Source organism: Rhea pennata, chromosome 1 (genome assembly GCF_028389875.1).
Source record: "Rhea pennata isolate bPtePen1 chromosome 1, bPtePen1.pri, whole genome shotgun sequence".
Classification (NCBI taxonomy): domain Eukaryota; kingdom Metazoa; phylum Chordata; class Aves; order Rheiformes; family Rheidae; genus Rhea; species Rhea pennata.
Genome location: NC_084663.1, coordinates 201,512,461 through 201,531,318, shown reverse-complemented (window position 1 = coordinate 201,531,318; position 18,858 = coordinate 201,512,461). Strand labels below are relative to the sequence as shown.

Below are 18,858 nucleotides of genomic sequence, written 5' to 3'. Positions count from 1 at the left end.
ATTTGACTACGAAGACTGATCAGCTCAGATGTATGTATCTATCTTATTGCTCATTGCCTTTTATCACATGGATCGCTCACTTGCTAATTGCATCACTGGTACCTTTGTCCTTCTCTTGCATGAAATTAAAATTCTGCACCTGTGATTTTGGTATTTCCTAAGAATTTTCCTAGTCAACAGCTCTTTTTGTTTTCAGAGTTGCTGTAGCATGCGTCTCCTGTACCTTTCTGTAGTGCCTGTCATCATAGTGTTATAATTCGGAAGACAAACACACACTGCTTTGCAGGGGCTTGTCTTTTGTTGCACTGTTTACTGAGCAAAGTCTCAGGGGTTTACAATGAGTTTAGAGGCTTATCTTTGCCTCTGAAAAAAAAACACAGTGTTTCTTGCTGGGACTGGGCAAACTTGCTGTCATGCAGGAGGTCCGACAACTTGCAAATGATGCAGCTGACTACTTGTCAGTTGAAGAGTACCTGTGTGTAAACAAAAGATATAAAACAAAGTTTGAAACAAGGATATGACATAAACATACTTACTGATTTGGATTTTCTGCGTGCAAAAGGTTAGTGTTGGCTAGAAAGCAAATAACTGGAAAGGGAAAGGGAGCTCTGAAAAGATGAAAACAGAAGAACAGTATTCGCATTTCAGTCTACAAAGTCTTGGCCAGAAAATCTACATGTGTTGGTTTCAAGAGTGAACAGCTTCATACGTTTATGTAATGCTTCACTTCAAAATACATTATTTTTTAACTGAATTACTTCATAGAAATCAATAGAAGGGAAATCACTGTCATAATAGCTAATGTCTGAAACACTCCATATCTTTTATAGTGACTGCCTGCATATTGAGAAATGCAAATTCAGAACCAGTAACCTTATGAACTGGCTACTGCAACTGTTTCCAAATGAGAAACCAAAAACATATCCACAGAAAACAGAGAAATTCCAATAGTCCTGAGTAAATTGCAAACTACTATATATTCTTTCAGAGGAATACCTACTTACTTTTGGATATATTTTCATAGTAGCCTCTTTTATGCTTATTAAAATTGAGTGTCCAAGTGAAGGAAACAGCACTCCGGAGACCTACAGAATGTATTTGATAAAGCTCAGATACAAACCATGTTCATAGTTAAATACCCATTCAAACTGTATTAGGAAGACCTTTGAGATAACTTGAAAGTTATCCTTCTCTAAAATAAAATAAGGAAGTAATAAGAAAGTGGCAAGAAAGTCAGTATTAAAACCCAAGGTACTCCATTTGAGCGCTTGCATTTGCATTTCTCAAAGTGCAGCTGTTGCTATAAATGATCCTGTGCATTTCAGGCTTCAAAACATTTGATATTAAGACATGCTGGTTTCCTTTATGCCAGTCCCTAGACAGTAATTTAATCCCCACTACTGCCTAGTCTGAACAGAGAATAGCATCTTGAATGTTAGCAGTGGTGGTCTTGTCTTTTCTTAATATGTTCCTTATTTTCAGAGCAGGATAAAATACATGTTATGTCTATTTATGACATTAACATTTTGTAAAATAATGGCATCTTAAAGCCTGAGAGACTGAAGCCTAATCTTCCAGATGTTGTACAAGAATAACTTACCAGATTTTCCTTTTGGAGACAAATATGTTCTTACTCCTTTTGTGTGTTAGTAATGGGGTATTTTTTTCTGCTTCTTTAACTTCATACAATGTTGGGATAGAGGAATCTTATTTTGTTCCTTCTTTTTCACATTCTTTGATTTCAGCGATCTTTAGGACAGTGCTCCCTGAGCTGAAAAGGGTCTCAGTCTCTCTCTCCTGAAAAGTACACAAAATAATAATAAAGGTGTATTTCATGTGGCAATTACTTATATTTCATACATTGCATGTGACAATATAAAGCTTTAATTCCTCTTTGCATGTAGCCTTTTGGATCTTAGTGAGTTCCCATGTACTTATGTGACATTTGCAATGTGGAAACTCCACTTTGTATCTGTAACCTCTGAAGACATGACTGTCCTTTTAAATGAAACACTCATCACAGCTATGATTCAAACTCATAGTAAAGTATAATATAACCATATTTGGTATGATTCATAAACCATCTTACTAAACCAAAGAGCCTTAATAATACACCTCTACCTTAGTACTCAGGAAGTAAAATGGGGTCACATCAGACACCCCTTAAATTGAAGGAGTACTAGCACAACAGATTCTTTAACATTTCTTAAGAATGTGAATAGCAATAACTAGTTCAACTTAAGTGAATTAGACACCTTAGGAAGGATCTAATATTTGCAGAGAGATGATGGGGAGTGAGGGATATAAGTGGTAGTTTTAAATAAATTTTCTTTCTGTGACAGTGGGAAATAACTTTGAGTCAAAATAAGCAACTTTTTGAAAGATAGTTCCTTTGGAAGAACCAAGGATTTGAAGCTCTGAATTTAAACAAATTGATGCAGCTGAACAGTAGCCCTTTGATTTTCTTGATATGTATGTGGTCTTCTTTCCACCCAGATATGGCTTATTTTAGTCCAATCATCTCCATTTTGGCATTTTTCATGTTCCTCTCCCCTGCTGAATATAATGTTTATTATACCATTAGCAGAAAAAAAATTATCTTCCTAAAAGCAGAGAACATGGAAAAGCAAGCACACTGTCAAATCTAAAAAGAAAACTGAACTTGACATTTGCCAAGATTTTCCTTCAATCATTCCAACTCTTTTTAAAACTCCAAATAAATACTAATGCAAGAAAGTTCCTGACTGATTCATAAGCCTCAACTTATTCAGTATGGTTTTGCTATATTCTTGAGGCTAATTATGGCTTGTGTGAGAATTTCTCTGACCATTAAATCTGAGAAAAGAAAATCCACAACAGATTTAAAGTTTAACATTTGTACTTGTGATCCTTTGCGTAGGAGGATATGTAAAACAAAACTCTCTGGGTGCAAAGCTAATGGAAACTTTCCACATTGTGCATGTACTGACCTTCAGTAAGGGAGCTACAAGATGCAGGGTTTTTTTTCTTGAACATTTAGATTATGAGTCATGGATGCCCTTAATGTCTTAATATGATGGTATCTGTTCTTTTTAAGCAGTTATATGATATTTACCCATTTTTGCTATATTCTCAAATGCAATTACAGAAGTCTCATTAAAAAATGAGAAACATAGATATTGCTAGTCTACATGTAGATGCTGTGTGTAATCAGAACTAAGTGTGAAATAGTTTGCATCTGCACAAATTATCAAAAGTTTATCTCCTGTCAGCAAGAAGTCTGAATTACTCTGCTCTTGGAGTTGGTTTCATTTTTAAAATAAATAGGTACTTCAGCTTCATCTACAGATATTTTCTGTCTCAAGTTCGCTTTCCCTAAGTTTTCCTTAACATATTTTTCCTGTTTCTTTGTTCATTATCCTCCTGATAGAGGATGATGTCCTGAAAGAGTAGATGAGTCACATCTTCCAAATAAAATTTGTTCACCAATTTTATCTGGGATGCTAATTACCACCTTAGATTGATTTAACAGAAGTTGCCTACCTCTTTACTGCCAGAAAGGGGGTTGATGCTACCAATGAACTGTCAATACCTCCAAAATTCAAAATAAATAGCATCAGCGCAGCTGCTAGATGATGCTCCATGGCTCCTTTTGATACCTTTCGCTACCTGAAAAATGTGAGAATTAGCCAGACAACTCTTTTTATTTTTAAATATGGGTACAAAGTTTTATACGTGGGTTTAGATTTGTGGTACAAAAGGAGACTCCATTTCTCTGTTCACTGAGTTGCATGGCTCCCTGTCGAACAATTAGCCACCTAATCATAATGGAGGAGCTTGTAGGTCCAATGACTATATCACTTGCATGTCCTTGTCTTTACCTAAAAGTGAAGCAGTGTATTCTTATGTGAACATTTTGCTCAACACTAGGAATGACAAATACAATTGTTTTCTTCTAAGAAAATCCTGTAAGAGCTTTAAAGACAAAAGGGCCTCACTACAGATAAGGTCTGCACAATGTGCTGTGTGCCTTAATTGAGAGGTCTGCCTGATGCTATCACCTCGGGGGTTCCAGCTTCAGAAGGGATATAAGATTTAACTGCTAATCTTCTATTCTACTTCAATCTTCAAATAGTCTGATTAAACATTGTATTACACTTAAAGATTCTAGCTGCTATTCTTTCTTACGAAGATCTGGAAAGAACAGGAACCTACTTAGTACACAACAGAGAAAGGCAGTAGCACTGGAAAGGCAAATAGCAATGTCCTTTGTTCTTCTCTCTCCTCCTTCAGAGACATTAAGGGGTGTGTTACAGAGGTACCATTAAAGCGGGATGTTTCATTACTATGGAAGATGGGAAATTGGAGGGGGCATCTGAGAAGGATCACAGCATCCGAGAAGGATCACAGGACTGACCTTCCACAGTCTGCTTAGGGAAGTCTTCTAGACTTTGCAATTGTTCCAGATACTTTCAGATATCAGTGCTATCTATCCTATTTATTATTGGTACTCATGCTGCAGGGTAACTATGTTCCACCTTAACCTCCAGAAATTTGCTCTTTCACCTTCGCTGTTTCAGTCAGTAATGTCATCAAGCTTATCTTGATAAACACTGGTAATGTGATAGTCACACTTTTAATAGCACTGTGACCTCTGTCATTATATGGGACTCTAAGATAAAGTAAAATTTCCTTTGGTTGAGGAGAACTTGATCTGAATACAACCTCCCTTCCCCCTTTCCAGAGCAGAGTCTGCAAAGTACAGTATCTTGTCTTAGTTTATAAATCTGTTTTTTAGGCTAAGTTTTTGATCTTTGAAATTTGATGTAACAGCTGAATAGGCTGGAATAAGGATCACTTCCACAGAGCAGTCTGAGCATCAGACAGAGAACCAAAGCCAAATCATATGCCTTCTGCTTTCAACTTGGGTACAATCAGAACATGACTACTCTCCTCTCTCCCTTCCTCTGCAGAGTTATTTTGGTTCCATGTCAAAGCCAGAGTCAGCATGTTGAAGGAAGTGTATGGTCCTTGAGAATTTCAGTTCTGTCCAAGAAACATTTTGTTACTTTCTTACTTCATGGCCTTCTGAGAAAGTACCATCCATCACTGCTGCTATATAAGGCCTTCATATCTCTTTTTCATGAAAGACAAAGTCACTATTGGGAATGGAGAACTGGGGAAGTTGCTACTATTTTCACAGAGATGAAGGAATCAGAAAGAGCTTGGCAGCTCAGAGCAGCTACACCCCTTTTCCTGCTATTATATATTATATATTATCCTGGAATTTTAGCCTCTTTTTGTTCCTTCCTCTCCCTTCCTCCTCCTCACAATATGAAGTGGCCTGAAACTCCCTGCCTTGAGGCCTCAGAGGGAAGGAAAGAGCAGCTGGTAATGCCAAACTGGGAGGAGGTCAAAGTGTACACAGGGGCAAAAGGCAGGTATGTGGCTATGGGTGGAGTGGCAGAACGGAGGAATAGAGTTAAGGAGGAACACTGAATTAATTAACTTTGAGAGAATGCACGGTAAAAAGTAAGAAGCTTCATAATCTATAACATAAGGACAATTTTGCTTTCTTCAGAGATTCCTATTGAAGTCCTGAAGCTGGGAATACTATCACCTTGCTCCATAAAAGCAAATGTTTGCCTGCAATTACAGCCATGCACTCATACACAGAGCTCATTTCCTTATGCAATATTAAATAGGCCTAAGTCCAGTGAACTTCAAGTCCCACACTCCTCCATAACTCTTCAGATAAGGTATTTGGGAATCTGACTCAGTATTTCAACTTTTAGTGTTGCCTTCTCAGTATCAAGCTTCCTTAAAATGACTCAACAGTGATCTGGTAACAATTTCAAACTTTTAGAAGAAGATTGTGTGCATGTATGTTTAACTGTCAAAACAAATAATTTTTCTATGCTAACAATTAGGCAAAGAGAAGTTAAATGGTGTTATAGTGCTATCTTATTCAGGTAGATATTTGGAATTTGACAATGACCAATGGTATCAAGTATGACAGGAAACCTGAAAGAACACTTATGAGTGAGTCTTTTGTAAATTCATTTTACTGGAACAGTCTGTAACAAAAAATTACCCTTTAGTGTCATAATGCGCTGTTCAGTTACACTTCCTTCATTTTTAGTCTTCTATTCCCAGTTGTGTAAACACCCTACTGTCATTCTCTGCTCATACATGCACGAAGTGGGGCTTTCTCATCTTGCATTTGCTCTTTTTCTTTATAGGAAAAGTGAAATTGTGATTCTGTTGGGAGATTTTAAGTCCAGACTGTATTCTGGACCCTCTGAGGAAGTTTTTTTCAGATTTCTGCATGCACACATAACGCCTTAAATGATTCCAGTGGAAATTTACATTCTTATTTATAGTCCTCCTCTTCTTCCCCTATGATTTGGTTGACTGAAATCTGTAATTGGTCACAATGCCTCCCCTCTCACATGCTACAGTGCAACCTGTAATGGGAAACATAGTTAAGCAACTTCTGTCTTATGCTAGCATAAAGGAGAAAAGTAAAAATTGCAGTGTGGATGCAAGACCTGTTTGCTTCCCCTCCTCCACCCAACATAGGGAGGTAGCAAAATCCTACTGATGAGATAGATCTGTACAGACTTCTGCTAGGACAGCTCTGTTAGCAAAGGGCTGGCCGCAAAGCAAGGCCCCCATTCTGCTAGGACATGCTGTCCTGAAAGTAACTGTGCTTTTTTTCCACTGGTAACTGATCAGACAAGTCCTTTTTGGGAAGGACAGAGGCTCAGGACACAGATAAAGGAGTCACCGCCGGGAAAACAGAGCTCTTTGACTGACGGCGCAGGCCCGGGCTGGGCGCAGGCCAAGGCGCGGCGCCCGGAAGCCGCGGCCGGAATTCCCCTTGTGCCGGGCGGCGCGGGGATGCCCGCGCCCCGCGGGTTTCCCCTGCGCGCCGGAAAGCACCTAGCGTTCCCGCCAACTGCGGCGGCAGGCTAGACCCTTACTCATTGCTGCTACTCGAATGAGCAAGGGGGCACTGAGGCTAAACACCCCCCCGCTCCCCCGAGTTAAGTCCGCCTCGCCAGAGACCTCGGAGCTCACTCCAAGGGGAACAGAACGAGTCTCCCCAGAAGGGAGAGCCCTTATCCCCACGGGGAGCCGCTGGGCCCGGCCGCCGCAGCGCTCTCGGCCCGCGGGGCAGCGCGATGACGCCGACCGTTAACCGCGGCCGCGCGCACAGGGGCCGCGCGCGCGACGACGCCGACCGCTAGAGACGTCTACGCACAGAGCGGCAGCGCGCGGCGACGCCGACCGTTGAAGCCCCGCCTCCGCGTGGCCGCGCATGCGCTGCAGGGCGGCCGCGGCTTCGGGGCACGGCGCTGCGCTCCCTCCGCCGCCGGAGTTTCCCCGGCCGGGGGCGGCGCCCCCTCTCCGCGCCGTTTATAGACTGGGGCTCGCTGGCGCCTCGGCTACTGCGGAGCCTGCGCGGGGAGTGTGAGTCAGCGGGGAGCGCGGCGCTGCGCGGCCAGGAGCGAGCTGGCTTGGGGGGGGGGGGGGGGAAGGGGCAAGCGGCGAGGCTCCTTCCCGGGCGGCGGTCGCTTCTCCGCGGCGGGCTGCGTCATGCCGGCGGCTTCCTGAGGCGCTACAGCGGCTGTTGGCGGTAGGGGGTGGCCAGAGGCGCTTGGGGGACGTGGTGGAAGCGGCCAGGGGCCCTCAGCCCGCCTGGGAGCGGGTTTGGGCCGCGGCCCCTGGGGGCCGGCGGTGGCTGAGGGCCCGGCGCGCCTTGAGGGCGGCGGCGGTTTGCTGGGGCCGGCTGCGGAGCTGTAAACAACAGGTGGAGGCTGCCCGGGGCGGGGGGAAACCCGGTCCGCCTGACCTGCCATGCGGAGGCAGAGTGGTACCAAACAGCTATTTGGAAACGTGGAAACTGCAGGTTGTTTTTTTTAAGTAAACACTAGATATCTGGAATTAAAGATCTGCTCAGTGTCACCACGTAGTAATGAGGAAAAAAATGTAACGAGATTGAGAGAGGCTGGATAACTGTAAATATCAAAGATACTCAGGGTTGTTGTAGAGGATGTTATTAAGAGTGTTTGGCAGATAAGACTGTCTCAGGATGTCAGATTTAAACCATCCTATTTCTGTTGGGTTTGTCAGGGTCTCTGTGTGCTGACGTTTCTGCTATTTTCTTCGAAGTTCCTGACTTTTGACCAGCATGGAGACTTAGTGTAACTTTTTGGACTGATTTCTTCACATCTGATACCCCAGTCCTAACAACTGTGTTAAAGGACTGATTTAGTGTAATATTTTAATCCGTTTTCTCAATGGTTAAAAAAGTAGTTGTAGTATGACCATATTAAGCACAGATTTACTAAGAGCTATTGAAATGAGGATATGCTTTACTGTTCTCCTGTAGGTGTTTTTTAGGGTTATGTCATTATGAAAAGTATATCTGTTTTGAGTCTTTCCTGGAAGAACTTTTTAGAAGCTGATTCTTCAGAATATACTGCTTTAAAAAAAAGGCTCTTAATTTAAGAACTCTGAACAAGTTCAGAATTTCACTGATGTCCTACACTCCTTAGGTATCACTGTATTAGATTAAATAAGAAATTACAGTAGCCTTAACTTAAATCAGTTCTAAAAATCAAATTTTAAAATCTGTTTAAATTGTCTTTAAGCTTGCAGGCTGTTGTACAACAAATCCAATCTAAAGAGATGTAACTTTGTCAGTACTAGATCTTACCTTTAATTACCCGGATACAGTTTGTGAACAGGCAGCCTGATTCATCTATCAAACACTTCAGCTTGTGGGGTGAAGTCTTGCATGTGTGCTAATAGTAAATCAATTAGGTGTGTGAATTCCACTGCATAAGGAAGTATGTAATGCTTACTCCTTTAAATTTTCTAGCTCTTTTTGCTTTGCGAGTTTAGTGTTTCAATTTCTGTATCTTCTGTTACAGCAATATCATATATACTTCTGCTGTGTATTTTGAAACACTTTTTTTTCTTCCTTGCAGGTTGTGTTCTGCCCAAAGGAATTAAATGATTGAAACTACAGATACTTAAAATTTCTTCTTGTGAACAGCCAATATCAATATGGAGGTGTAGGCCCCTTAGAAGGGACTTCAGTCTGAACTCTGGGAGGTAGTTTTGTGCACAAATAAAGAAACTAAAACATTAAAGGTTATTTTATTTGAGGATTCTGTTCACTTTATAAACATGGCATACAGAAAAAATATAATTAATCAACATAGAACATTAGAATGTCTCAATATAAACCAGTTTATCTCTGTTAAATATGATAACTGTATACCTGTAACTAAGACACCAGGTTAAAACTGAAATGTGCTGAGAATGCTATAGGTCAAAAAGCCTGGGGCTGTTTCAAGCCTGTTGCTTAAAACAGTTCATCCTTGTCAGTGATAGTGTACAGGATTTATTTATCTTGTAGCTGGATTCTTGATATATGCAAGGTTAAATATAAATGGACTTTTTTAGTCTTAATTTTGAATGTAATATGCAGAAGTCAGGGTTTCTTGGCAGTCTGATATTAACAACTATATTGGGTGATATTCAGGGGCTTTTTTTTTTTAATGCCTTTTGAGCTTGACACACAGTTTCAACCTTCTAACGAGATTTGCAAACTAAAGTCTTTACAGGTATGAGCTGCATATTTATCGGATCTCTGGGTTGAAATAGTTTTTAAATTAATGTGTTTTAGTCAAAATTGTTGATTTGGTTGCCCCCTGTTTTAGTTTCTTTATGGATGAAGGATTTTGATAAACTCATCTGAGGTTTTTCCATCTCTGGACCCTACCTCTACCAGCCTGGCTAATTGATACTGTTCTCCCAAATATATAGTGCAAGGAAAGTATTTGCAGATAATTCAAGAAAAAATGCTGTCAGTGCAAAAGTTATTTCCAATTTGTCAAGAAGTACGGAGAACGTGTCAAAAAGGAAAGGAGAGCATGCTCAGTATTTAAACAGAATTAGTTGTATGATTAACAGTTTTTATTTGTGCATTCAAAGTTGCACATCAAAATACTTCACTTTCAGGTTGTTACTTTTGTGTAGGTAGGGGTTACTCAGAATTACCTTTAATGCACACAACTACCTCCCAGAGGAAGACTTGTCCCATTCTTCCAAAAACAATCCATTATGAACATAATGGAAAATAGCCCTTTCTTGGCTAACATGATGAAGCATAGCACTCTGTGTGATGAACTGAAGTATGACTTATCCTGTGAACTCTACCGGATGTCCACGTTTTCTACTTTCCCTGTTAATGTGCCAGTGTCAGAACGGAGTCTTGCCCGGGCTGGGTTTTATTACACTGGTTTGAAAGACACAGTTAAGTGTTTCTGTTGTGGCTTAATGTTGGACAACTGGCAGCCAGGAGATAATGCTATGGAAAAACATAAACACTTCTATCCTAGCTGCAGTTTTATTCAGAACTTAATTTCAGCTAACAACCTTGGATTCTCCTCTCATTCTGCGTTTTCGCCTCTGGTCACCAACAGTTTATTGCCATCTCTACATTCCATGAACTTTACTCCAAGCTTAGAGCAGGTTGGCTATTTCAGCGGCTCTTTTTCTAGTTTTCCTCAAGACCCCATAACTACTAGGGCTGTTGAAGACCTCTCATGTTTGAGACTGAAGCTTCACAGTCCATCCATGAGCACAGAAGATGCTAGACTACGCACTTTTCACTCATGGCCCCTGACATTTCTGTCACCAACTGATCTGGCAAAGGCTGGATTTTATTACCTGGGGACAGCAGACAAAGTTGCTTGTTTTACCTGTGGTGGTGAACTGAGTAACTGGGAACCGAAAGATAACGCCATATCAGAGCATCGAAGACACTTTCCTAGCTGTCCTTTTGTGGAAAATCTCACTCGAGACCAACTAAACTTCAATGTTTCTAATGTGAGCATGCAAACCCATGAAGCACGTGTTAAAACATTCATAAACTGGCCAACTAGAATTCCAGTTCAGCCTAAACAGCTTGCAGATGCTGGTTTTTATTATGTAGGTAAGAAAAGCTGACCTCTGATATAATTCATGTTGTCATGTCAACATTTGTTTTAAAAATAACTTCTGTGAATGTTTGCTAGATACTTTATTTTCCTTCAAAAGGGCGCAATGATGACGTCAAGTGTTTTTGCTGTGATGGTGGTTTAAGGTGCTGGGAATCTGGAGATAATCCATGGATTGAGCATGCAAAGTGGTTTCCAAGGTAACTTGCAAAAATGCTTCTTACAGTCTCACTGCTTAAATAAAACTTACCTTTGACTGATGTATACTGTATAGCACTTAGTTTGTTTTCTTTTAACTTCACCGTATCATGTACAAATACACTCAAATGAAGAGTTTATTTCATGCTTTTCTGTCTAAAAGTACTGAAGTGTAAAATTCATCTCAATTAAAATATTTCTTTATTAAGCATGATACTTAATGCTCTCCACTTCATAAGCTGTGCACACCCCCAAGTCTTTGCTGGCAAGTGTTGTTGCATTGCTGATGAGCACACTTCGAGAAATCAGAAAGGGGGGGTGAGTGGAGCAAAAGCTGCTGAGAAGTGCAGCAAAACAAACTTTGAACTTCACTGATCTGGTTCTGCACCCATGCTGAATACTCCTGAAACTGGCATTTTGCTGATCTGGTTTAGCCTTCTGGGTACAGAAGGGCTTGTGAAGGAGAAGCTCCTGTTTTTAATATATGTATTGGAAAAAATGGCAGACAACTTTGAATACAATTCCCTGTAATTAAATAGTCATTGCATACATAATTGCTATCTGTCTATGGAAATCTCCACCTATGTTAATGACAAATAGTTGCATTTAATTTCATTTCAAGAAAGCTAATAGTAATTCTTCAAACTATAGATCTTTTAAGTAATTTATCATCTCTTACTGAGTTACGTGATGTATGTAAATAAAAAAATCTTTATTTCCTTCTGTGTTGTACCTGTCAGTAAACATACTTAAGAGAAATCTGCATTAATGAAGCAGATATTGTTTTGATGGTGATGTCATTTTATGTACTCTTTTGAATGACTTGTGTAGGAGATAAAATGGCGAGATCATGCAAGTGAAACAGTCACTTTATCATACAGTCTGTAGTAAAGCTGGCGTGGTTGCTTCTCTTGTTAGGCTGTTTCAAGCAGAGGTGGTAGTAGAATGTTAACTGCTGCCTTTATATACCTAAGGTTGTGGGTTGCTGAACATCACAAGAGCTTTATTGGAGTGTTGTCCAGCACTAGGCTGCTTCATGCTTCCAATGCAGAGAACTCTTCTGCTTCAGTAAAGGAAGATGAGCATGTATTTAAATTATGTTTTGTTATTGTAAGGTGTTTATTATTGTTTATTCTTGGAACTAGAAAGTAAAATCTAGTGCACTTGTTAATCTTTTAGGTGTGAATATCTACTTCATGTGAAAGGAAGAGAATTTGTAAGTCAAATTCAGGCAAGGTTCCCCCATCTTCTTGAACAGGTAAACTTTACTTTTCAAACTGGAAAAAATCAAACAGCTACTAAGAGTAATGTATTGTTTTGGGGAGTTGGGTGCAGCCTTCTGCCTAATCTTTGCATATGTGGGTAGTAGGTGTCTGGGTAAATAATCCTTTTAGAAAAATGAAATTAATACTGAGCTAAGCCTAATGGAGTTGGAGCATTAGAACATACCCTGTACATAATTAGTCACAGAAAGTGTTTTGTGAGAATTGATAGTTTAAAGTGGGTGGTATAGTGTTATAGTAATATAAGGGTTACAGCATTCTATCATTTAAAGACAAACCTTGTACTGCTCATTATGGGGCAATGAAAGCCTTCCAGTCCCCTTGTCAGGAGAGGGAAGTTCTTATTTATGTAAGTTCCAGTGAGTAATGAAGACCAGTAAATGTTATTTCAAAAGTCAGCCCCAGACATCTCTTAATTCCCTGTGCTGTCTTCTCTGCTCCCCCTATTTTTAACCGTAGCTCTTCTGATAAAAGGAAACTGAGTGACTCAGAAAAGCTTCTCTTCATAGAAGTCAGCACCAGTTATATTGGTTTTGTATTACACAAACTGTTAGACTTGTGTAGGTATGTGCAAAATACTTGACAGATACTATTCAGATAAAAAGCTTGGCATTCTTGATGAGAAGAAATGTAGAAAGGTGTGTAGAGAGGAAAGGGATACTTTGACACTAATGTAATTCCATTATGTTCAACAGCTGTTGTCGACCTCTGATACACCTGTGGATGAAAATGTTGATCCTCCAAGTATGTATATTAATATAACTTGCAAAGTGCATAGGAAGTTTGAAAATGTCTTTTCAAACTTCCTATTTGGCTATCCAAAATTTACTCTATCAACTGAGTTTCTTGGAAACAGCAGTATTGTTCTTTAGCAATTATGTAGCTTTAGCATTGTTATATGAACAGACTTTCAGGAAGCTTGAAGGGTTGCCATCTGCTGTGTTTATTTTGTTAGGTTAAGCAAAGTTTGGTTGGGTTAAGCAAAACAAGTCCAATTGGCATTTGCTAAAGTGAGCTAAGGACTTGAACTTTGTGGAGCACTTGCTCCGCAATGGTGAAGCATGTCATGCACATCATGGGAATCCATTTTAGGTGCATAGTTGAGCAAATATGCTGAGCTGCAGTGGTCAGGGAAAGCTGGTTAAGTGAAGCCTTTCTGTGTTCCCTTCCGAGAGTGGAAGCCTAGCTGAGGTGGCAATAAACTACCAAAGAGTGACTCACTGCTGCAGATCAGCATGTGCTGTAACCACTGAAACGTACTCAGTCTCGTGTGCCTGGTGGTTAATAAATTGAATGGAAAATTTTGATCAAGAGCTGAAATAGAACAGTTCTGTTTGTGTAACAAGCTCTTAATTTGAGTTGCCAGATACTAAAAGAGAACTTTTTCAAGGCTGAAGTTAGAAATTTTCTGACTATTTCTAATAATAAAAAAACACCTAAGACACAATGGAATTCTGTCTTTTCTGGTTTATCCTTGACTTTTAGTGAAGGCTTAGCACTGATAAAGGCTTATCATGCGTTCAACTCAGTTGAATCCAAGTGGCTGGCTTCCATTTAAAACTGGCTACTGAAAAGGCCTGTTTAACCGTTGAACTTGCACAATACCTAGGATTAAAAATGAGTGTGTGTGTGTGTAGACAATGTTGAATGTGTTTGACTTGCATTGTGTACATTCTTTTTTTTTTAAACTTAGTATTGCTTTTCTTTGATTAGTTATTCATTTTGAACCTGGAGAAAGTCATTCGGAAGATGCAATCATGATGAACACACCTGTGGTTAATGCTGCCTTGGAGATGGGATTTAGTAGAAGGCTAATAAAGCAAACAGTGCAAAGTAAAATCTTGGCGACTGGAGAAAACTACAAGACTGTTAATGACCTTGTGTCTGATCTCCTCACTGCTGAAGATGAGAAGAGGGAAGAAGAGAAAGAAAGGCAGTCTGAAGAAGTGGCATCAGGTACACATAAGGCATGAATAAAACCAGGAGTGGCTTGTATACATCTGCTTTTGACCTCTTATAATTGTTATTCACTAAGTGATTTAATTTATTGGCTACTAGGATGAACTTCTGTAAAAGGATTGTTCAGGTATCTGCATGGAAATAGATCAGTCTGGTATTTTGTTTTGAGGAGGATGGTTCATACAGGTGCCGGGTGTTTAGACTCACTTGATTCTCTCCACAGGAACAAAGTCCCTTTTTTTCCTTTTTTTTTTTTTTTTTTTTTTTTCCTGTGTGCCTTTATTGCAGTTAATCAAAAATAGATGAAACAAAGACTTTACTTAACACACTTTTGACAAGCTTGCTCCTTCTTATGGCGCTGAGCTAACATAACATACTCGCCTCCTGGAAAACTTTCATAAATGTCTCCTGTAAGGTGACAGGAGATCAGCTTCTCTATTCAACTTATAACCATGTAGATTAGCTATTTAACATTCATTACTTGATGCATCTTTAACATTCTGTATTTTTTAAGACCATGTAAATGGTCCTGTTTCAATGCTTAAAAATCCAAATTTTTGAGTCTGAAGCAGTAATGAAACTTCTCATTTACAATTGAATTAAATGTCTGCTTTCCTACACTTGTATTCTGTCAACAGAAATGGATATGGGTTTGACCATTAAACCTTCATGAGATGTTCTTGTTTGAATTTTTGGAAGGGAAAAACCCTCCACAAATTGAGTTTTGTAGTTGTGCATACCTCTGTTTTTTTTGCAAGTAATTGTTTCGGGACGCTTTTAAAAGAAAGTTTTTTCTAACTGTTTCAGTAATGCTTTTGGCTGCCACTGGCTGAAGTTACCCTACTAGTTTTTGGCAAGTTAGCTGTGGTCTTACACAGAGGCTTCTTGCTTTTTTCTTCTAGTTCTGCAGAGAATACAGCTTTTGTTGGATGTGAAGTTAGACAAGATCCTCTCAAGCCTTCATTTAGAGAGGGGAACACAGGCTTTCACTGAAAGGGCTTCATTTCCAAAAACTGCTATGTGGTTTTTCTGAAGTTCATTCTTGCATGTAAATACTAGTGAAACTGAGGTTTTTATTGATGATATATAATAAGTGAAAAGTTTAAAAAACTTAAGTGTCAGTTGTTGTTAGTAAAAATGTAACTTGGAGTACTGCATTCCTAATGAACATCTAATCTGCTTTCTATTTCAGATGATTTGTCCTTAATCCGGAAAAATCGAATGGCTTTATTTCAACGCTTGACATGTGTACTTCCAATCCTTGGGAGTTTACTATCGGCTAAAGCAATAACTGAACTTGAGCATGATGTTATTAAGCAAAAGACTCAGACACCATTGCAAGCAAGGGAGTTGATAGATACAGTTTTAGTGAAAGGAAATGCAGCAGCCAGCATATTCAGAAACTGTCTACGAGACTGTGACCCTTTACTCTACAGAGATTTATTTGGTATGTCTCAAGTGTGTCAGTTTAGACTGCTCTGACAATGCAGATTAGACTTTGATAAAGATGAAAAAATGGATTCTGTTGGAATATAGTCTTGCCAAATGACTAAGTGTTCTTTTCCTCTTATTTTAGTGGAGAAGAGTGTGAAGTACATTCCCACAGAAGATGTTTCAGGTATCTTTAATTCTGCTTTCTTACTTTGAAAGGCTATTGTAGGACAATAGCTGCCATTCTTAAACAAAACCCTCTTGGGGTGAGAAATTAATTTTAAGCTTCACCTCATCCCTAACTTTTGCTTTGGTAAGCTGAGCTTAATCTGTATAAGTTAAGTGCATAGCAGACCTGCAAATGTGTATCTGTTGTAAGGTATGGTCTTTGCCATAGGCAAATGCTTGAGCACTAAGAAAGGAGAGCTTCCTGAAGCTTGAATTCACGTACTCTAATTCTGAGTACAAGCTCTCATTTAGGCATTCTGTGGAGATCTTTACTTTTTCCAATGTAGACTGTGGGTATCCTAAAATCTAGCTGGGCCAACAGCTAGATGGGCAAAACTTGTCAGCCATGGATTTGAGTTTGCTTGTCTTTTCTCACTCTTGTAGGATAAATGTATTTGAAGCTTAATATGTTAGACTGCCTATAGCTGACTTCCACTAATCAGACTGTACTTGTGCTTCTAATATCCACATAAGAAAAGTACGGTATATGCTGAAATGCAGACCTTAGCCTCAAGAGCTATAGCTGGCCTCCAGTTCCTGAGGGGCTTCTTCAGTCTTACAGAAGTGGGAAGTAAGGACTAGGTGGTTCCTTGCATGTCACTTTTCCTAGCTCTGGAAAATGTGCTTATTCTCACTGCAGTCTATTACTGAATACACCTAGGAAGGAAGGTGTGCCATTGGCATGGAATTTGACCACTTTCTAATCAACGTGCAGGTATTCAAGCTTCTAAAATGTTAAATCACTTTTTTTTTCCAGGTTTACCTATGGAAGAACAATTAAGAAGATTACAAGAAGAAAGAACATGTAAAGTTTGCATGGACAAAGAAGTTTCCATTGTTTTTATTCCATGTGGTCACTTAGTGGTGTGCAAAGAATGCGCGCCTTCCCTTAGGAAATGCCCTATTTGCAGGGGGACAATCAAGGGTACAGTACGTACATTCCTTTCATAAGGAAGGGAGACTCTCACTTGCAAAATAACACCTGTGTTCCTGCTGTTGTCCAAGTGCTGAAGTTTAAGCCACCAGTGTCTTAATGGAAAACTGTGATAAGTAGTTGATTAATCATCTGCCATAACACAGTTGTATACTAGTAAACTATATTGTCATTATGCATATACTAGTTCCTCCTTGCCAAAGATGACTTCTGTATGTAGAACTAATAGTAAGGTGAAGTTTTCAGTAACTCTCCTCTCTGAAATAGGTAAAGCAGTTCCATAAGTATGCCTTTATGACAATTTGAATAAAGTATTTTCTGATCAAGTTCCTAAAAATAGAACTTGGCATACCAGTTCTCATGAGTTCCCTTCCACATAGATGTGAGGAAATAATAGCTTGTTTATTAATAGTAAACTTCAGCTACGATTCTGGTTCTGAGTTGGCTTTCTTGTGGCATTGGGGGAGGAAAGATAGGTTAACCATTGCAAGAGCAGCAAGATTTTTTTTAAAAATTATGTTTATATCTGTGTAATATGTATTAATAATAGTTTATATGAAGACGGAATTAAAATATTTCACTTTTCAAATGAGTGTGCGTGTTTTCAGTTGTTCCTATTGTTGGCTTTTCTCTGTAGGCTGTAAGCAACTAGTAACTGCTGTTTTCCTGACATAGGTTTTTAACTTTAACAGAAGCATAAGAATTTTAATTCTGCTTAAGTGTTCTATTAGTTTTGAACAGGGGAGTGGACTTCTTGGTGCTTGGTGACTCCCTTTGGCAAATTAGGGGCCTCAGACTCTTACTATTAAAAGAAGTAAGAATAACAATGTTGGGTACTCTCCTGCCTGATTTTTAGAGAACAGAAATCCTGGCTGAGCAATGGTTTCCTTGACCTTAGGAACAAGGCATAGCACAGCTATGCAGCAATTAAAACCTTCATGCTAAGGATTAAAATGTAAAAGCTGCTTTTCTGCATTTGAAACTTTACAATGATTGTACATTTTTAATAGTATGATCTTCCAGCCCCCTCTGAAGTCTTGATTTTGTTTTGCAAGCTGGTAATCTAGTGGCTTTTTAGTGGTTGACTTCTGCTTTACCCTTGCTTTTGTATCACAGGGTCTGCGAAATGGATACCTATGGAGAGTGTGTTCATGGATAATTCTGTAGGATTTCCACTTTGCAGCCATCCTGGCAGTATTTAAGCCATCAAGTCTTGTAGTGTTTTCAACTTGTGTATCTTTTGAAGTCAGTCTTCCTCAGTCATATGCTTAACTCAAGTGTAGACCACTCAGTCTTCAGACTGGCCACAGATAAGATGTTTTTAACGTTATTTTGGTGTCTTAGCATCTTCTTATCAAACTCGAGAATATATTATTTGTAAGGCTTCAGGCTGTGTCACTTGCAAGTTGTGTGTATGTAACTGGCTCTTATCACTTCATATGTAGTTCCTACCTGTATGGGTCTTAATTTTTTTAGAAAAAGCACCCTATTTGCATGAAGGTTAAGTATGTAATTTGGAGTGAACTTTTGTAGGCTGTATAATTTGACTGGATATTGGGACTTGTCCTTGTGTAATGTTGCTGAGTGTTAAATTTAGAGCCCATACTAAGTGAAGTTAGTGCTTTGTCACTAGCAAACAAATTTCCATTATAGGGGTGTTTGGCATCTGTATGTATCTTTCCTAGTATACATTTGAAATATAATTTAACAAGTCTCTAAGTCTGTAAAAGAATGTTTTGAGTCTCCTAGTTTAATTCCCTGCCATCTTGGAAAATCTGTCCACTAGGCTTGGAATTTAAATTGTCTTTGGAATTAACAGTATGTTTTA

General features: G+C 39.3%; 1 protein-coding gene and 1 long non-coding RNA gene across 3 annotated transcripts; one reads left to right on the top strand and one right to left on the bottom strand.

Moving 5' to 3' along the window:
• Positions 1–268: 268 nt before the first annotated feature.
• LOC134141439 (uncharacterized) lies at positions 269–6,404 on the bottom strand. The gene is made up of 4 exons (XR_009958620.1): positions 6,349–6,404; positions 3,523–3,648; positions 1,601–1,797; positions 269–473 (listed from the first exon to the last, which is right to left on the bottom strand). It is a non-coding gene; the product is annotated as an uncharacterized LOC134141439 (long non-coding RNA).
• Positions 6,405–7,318: 914 nt separating this feature from the next.
• Positions 7,319–17,619, top strand: BIRC2 (baculoviral IAP repeat containing 2). 2 transcript variants are annotated; one of them, XM_062567293.1, is made up of 9 exons: positions 7,319–7,455; positions 8,979–10,993; positions 11,098–11,197; positions 12,375–12,453; positions 13,174–13,222; positions 14,192–14,434; positions 15,630–15,884; positions 16,014–16,055; positions 16,854–17,619. In XM_062567293.1, the coding sequence occupies exons 2-9, from the start codon at positions 10,120–10,122 to the stop codon at positions 17,045–17,047; spliced, it is 1,836 nt and encodes a 611-aa protein (XP_062423277.1). In that variant the 5' UTR covers positions 7,319–7,455; positions 8,979–10,119; the 3' UTR covers positions 17,048–17,619. The 2 variants fall into 2 exon arrangements, with proteins under 2 accessions (XP_062423277.1, XP_062423278.1); XM_062567294.1 differs by lacking the exon at positions 7,319–7,455 and adding an exon at positions 7,545–7,621.
• Positions 17,620–18,858: the final 1,239 nt, after the last annotated feature.

Bases quoted from the DNA above. Each gene is read 5' to 3' on its own strand.
- BIRC2 (XM_062567293.1), top strand. From the start codon at position 10,120: ATGAACATAATGGAAAATAGCCCTTTCTTGGCTAACATGATGAAGCAT. The intron at 10,994-11,097 runs GTAAGAAAAGCT...TTCCTTCAAAAG, and splicing joins TGCTGGTTTTTATTATGTAG to GGCGCAATGATGACGTCAAG. The intron at 12,454-13,173 runs GTAAACTTTACT...TATGTTCAACAG, and splicing joins TCCCCCATCTTCTTGAACAG to CTGTTGTCGACCTCTGATAC.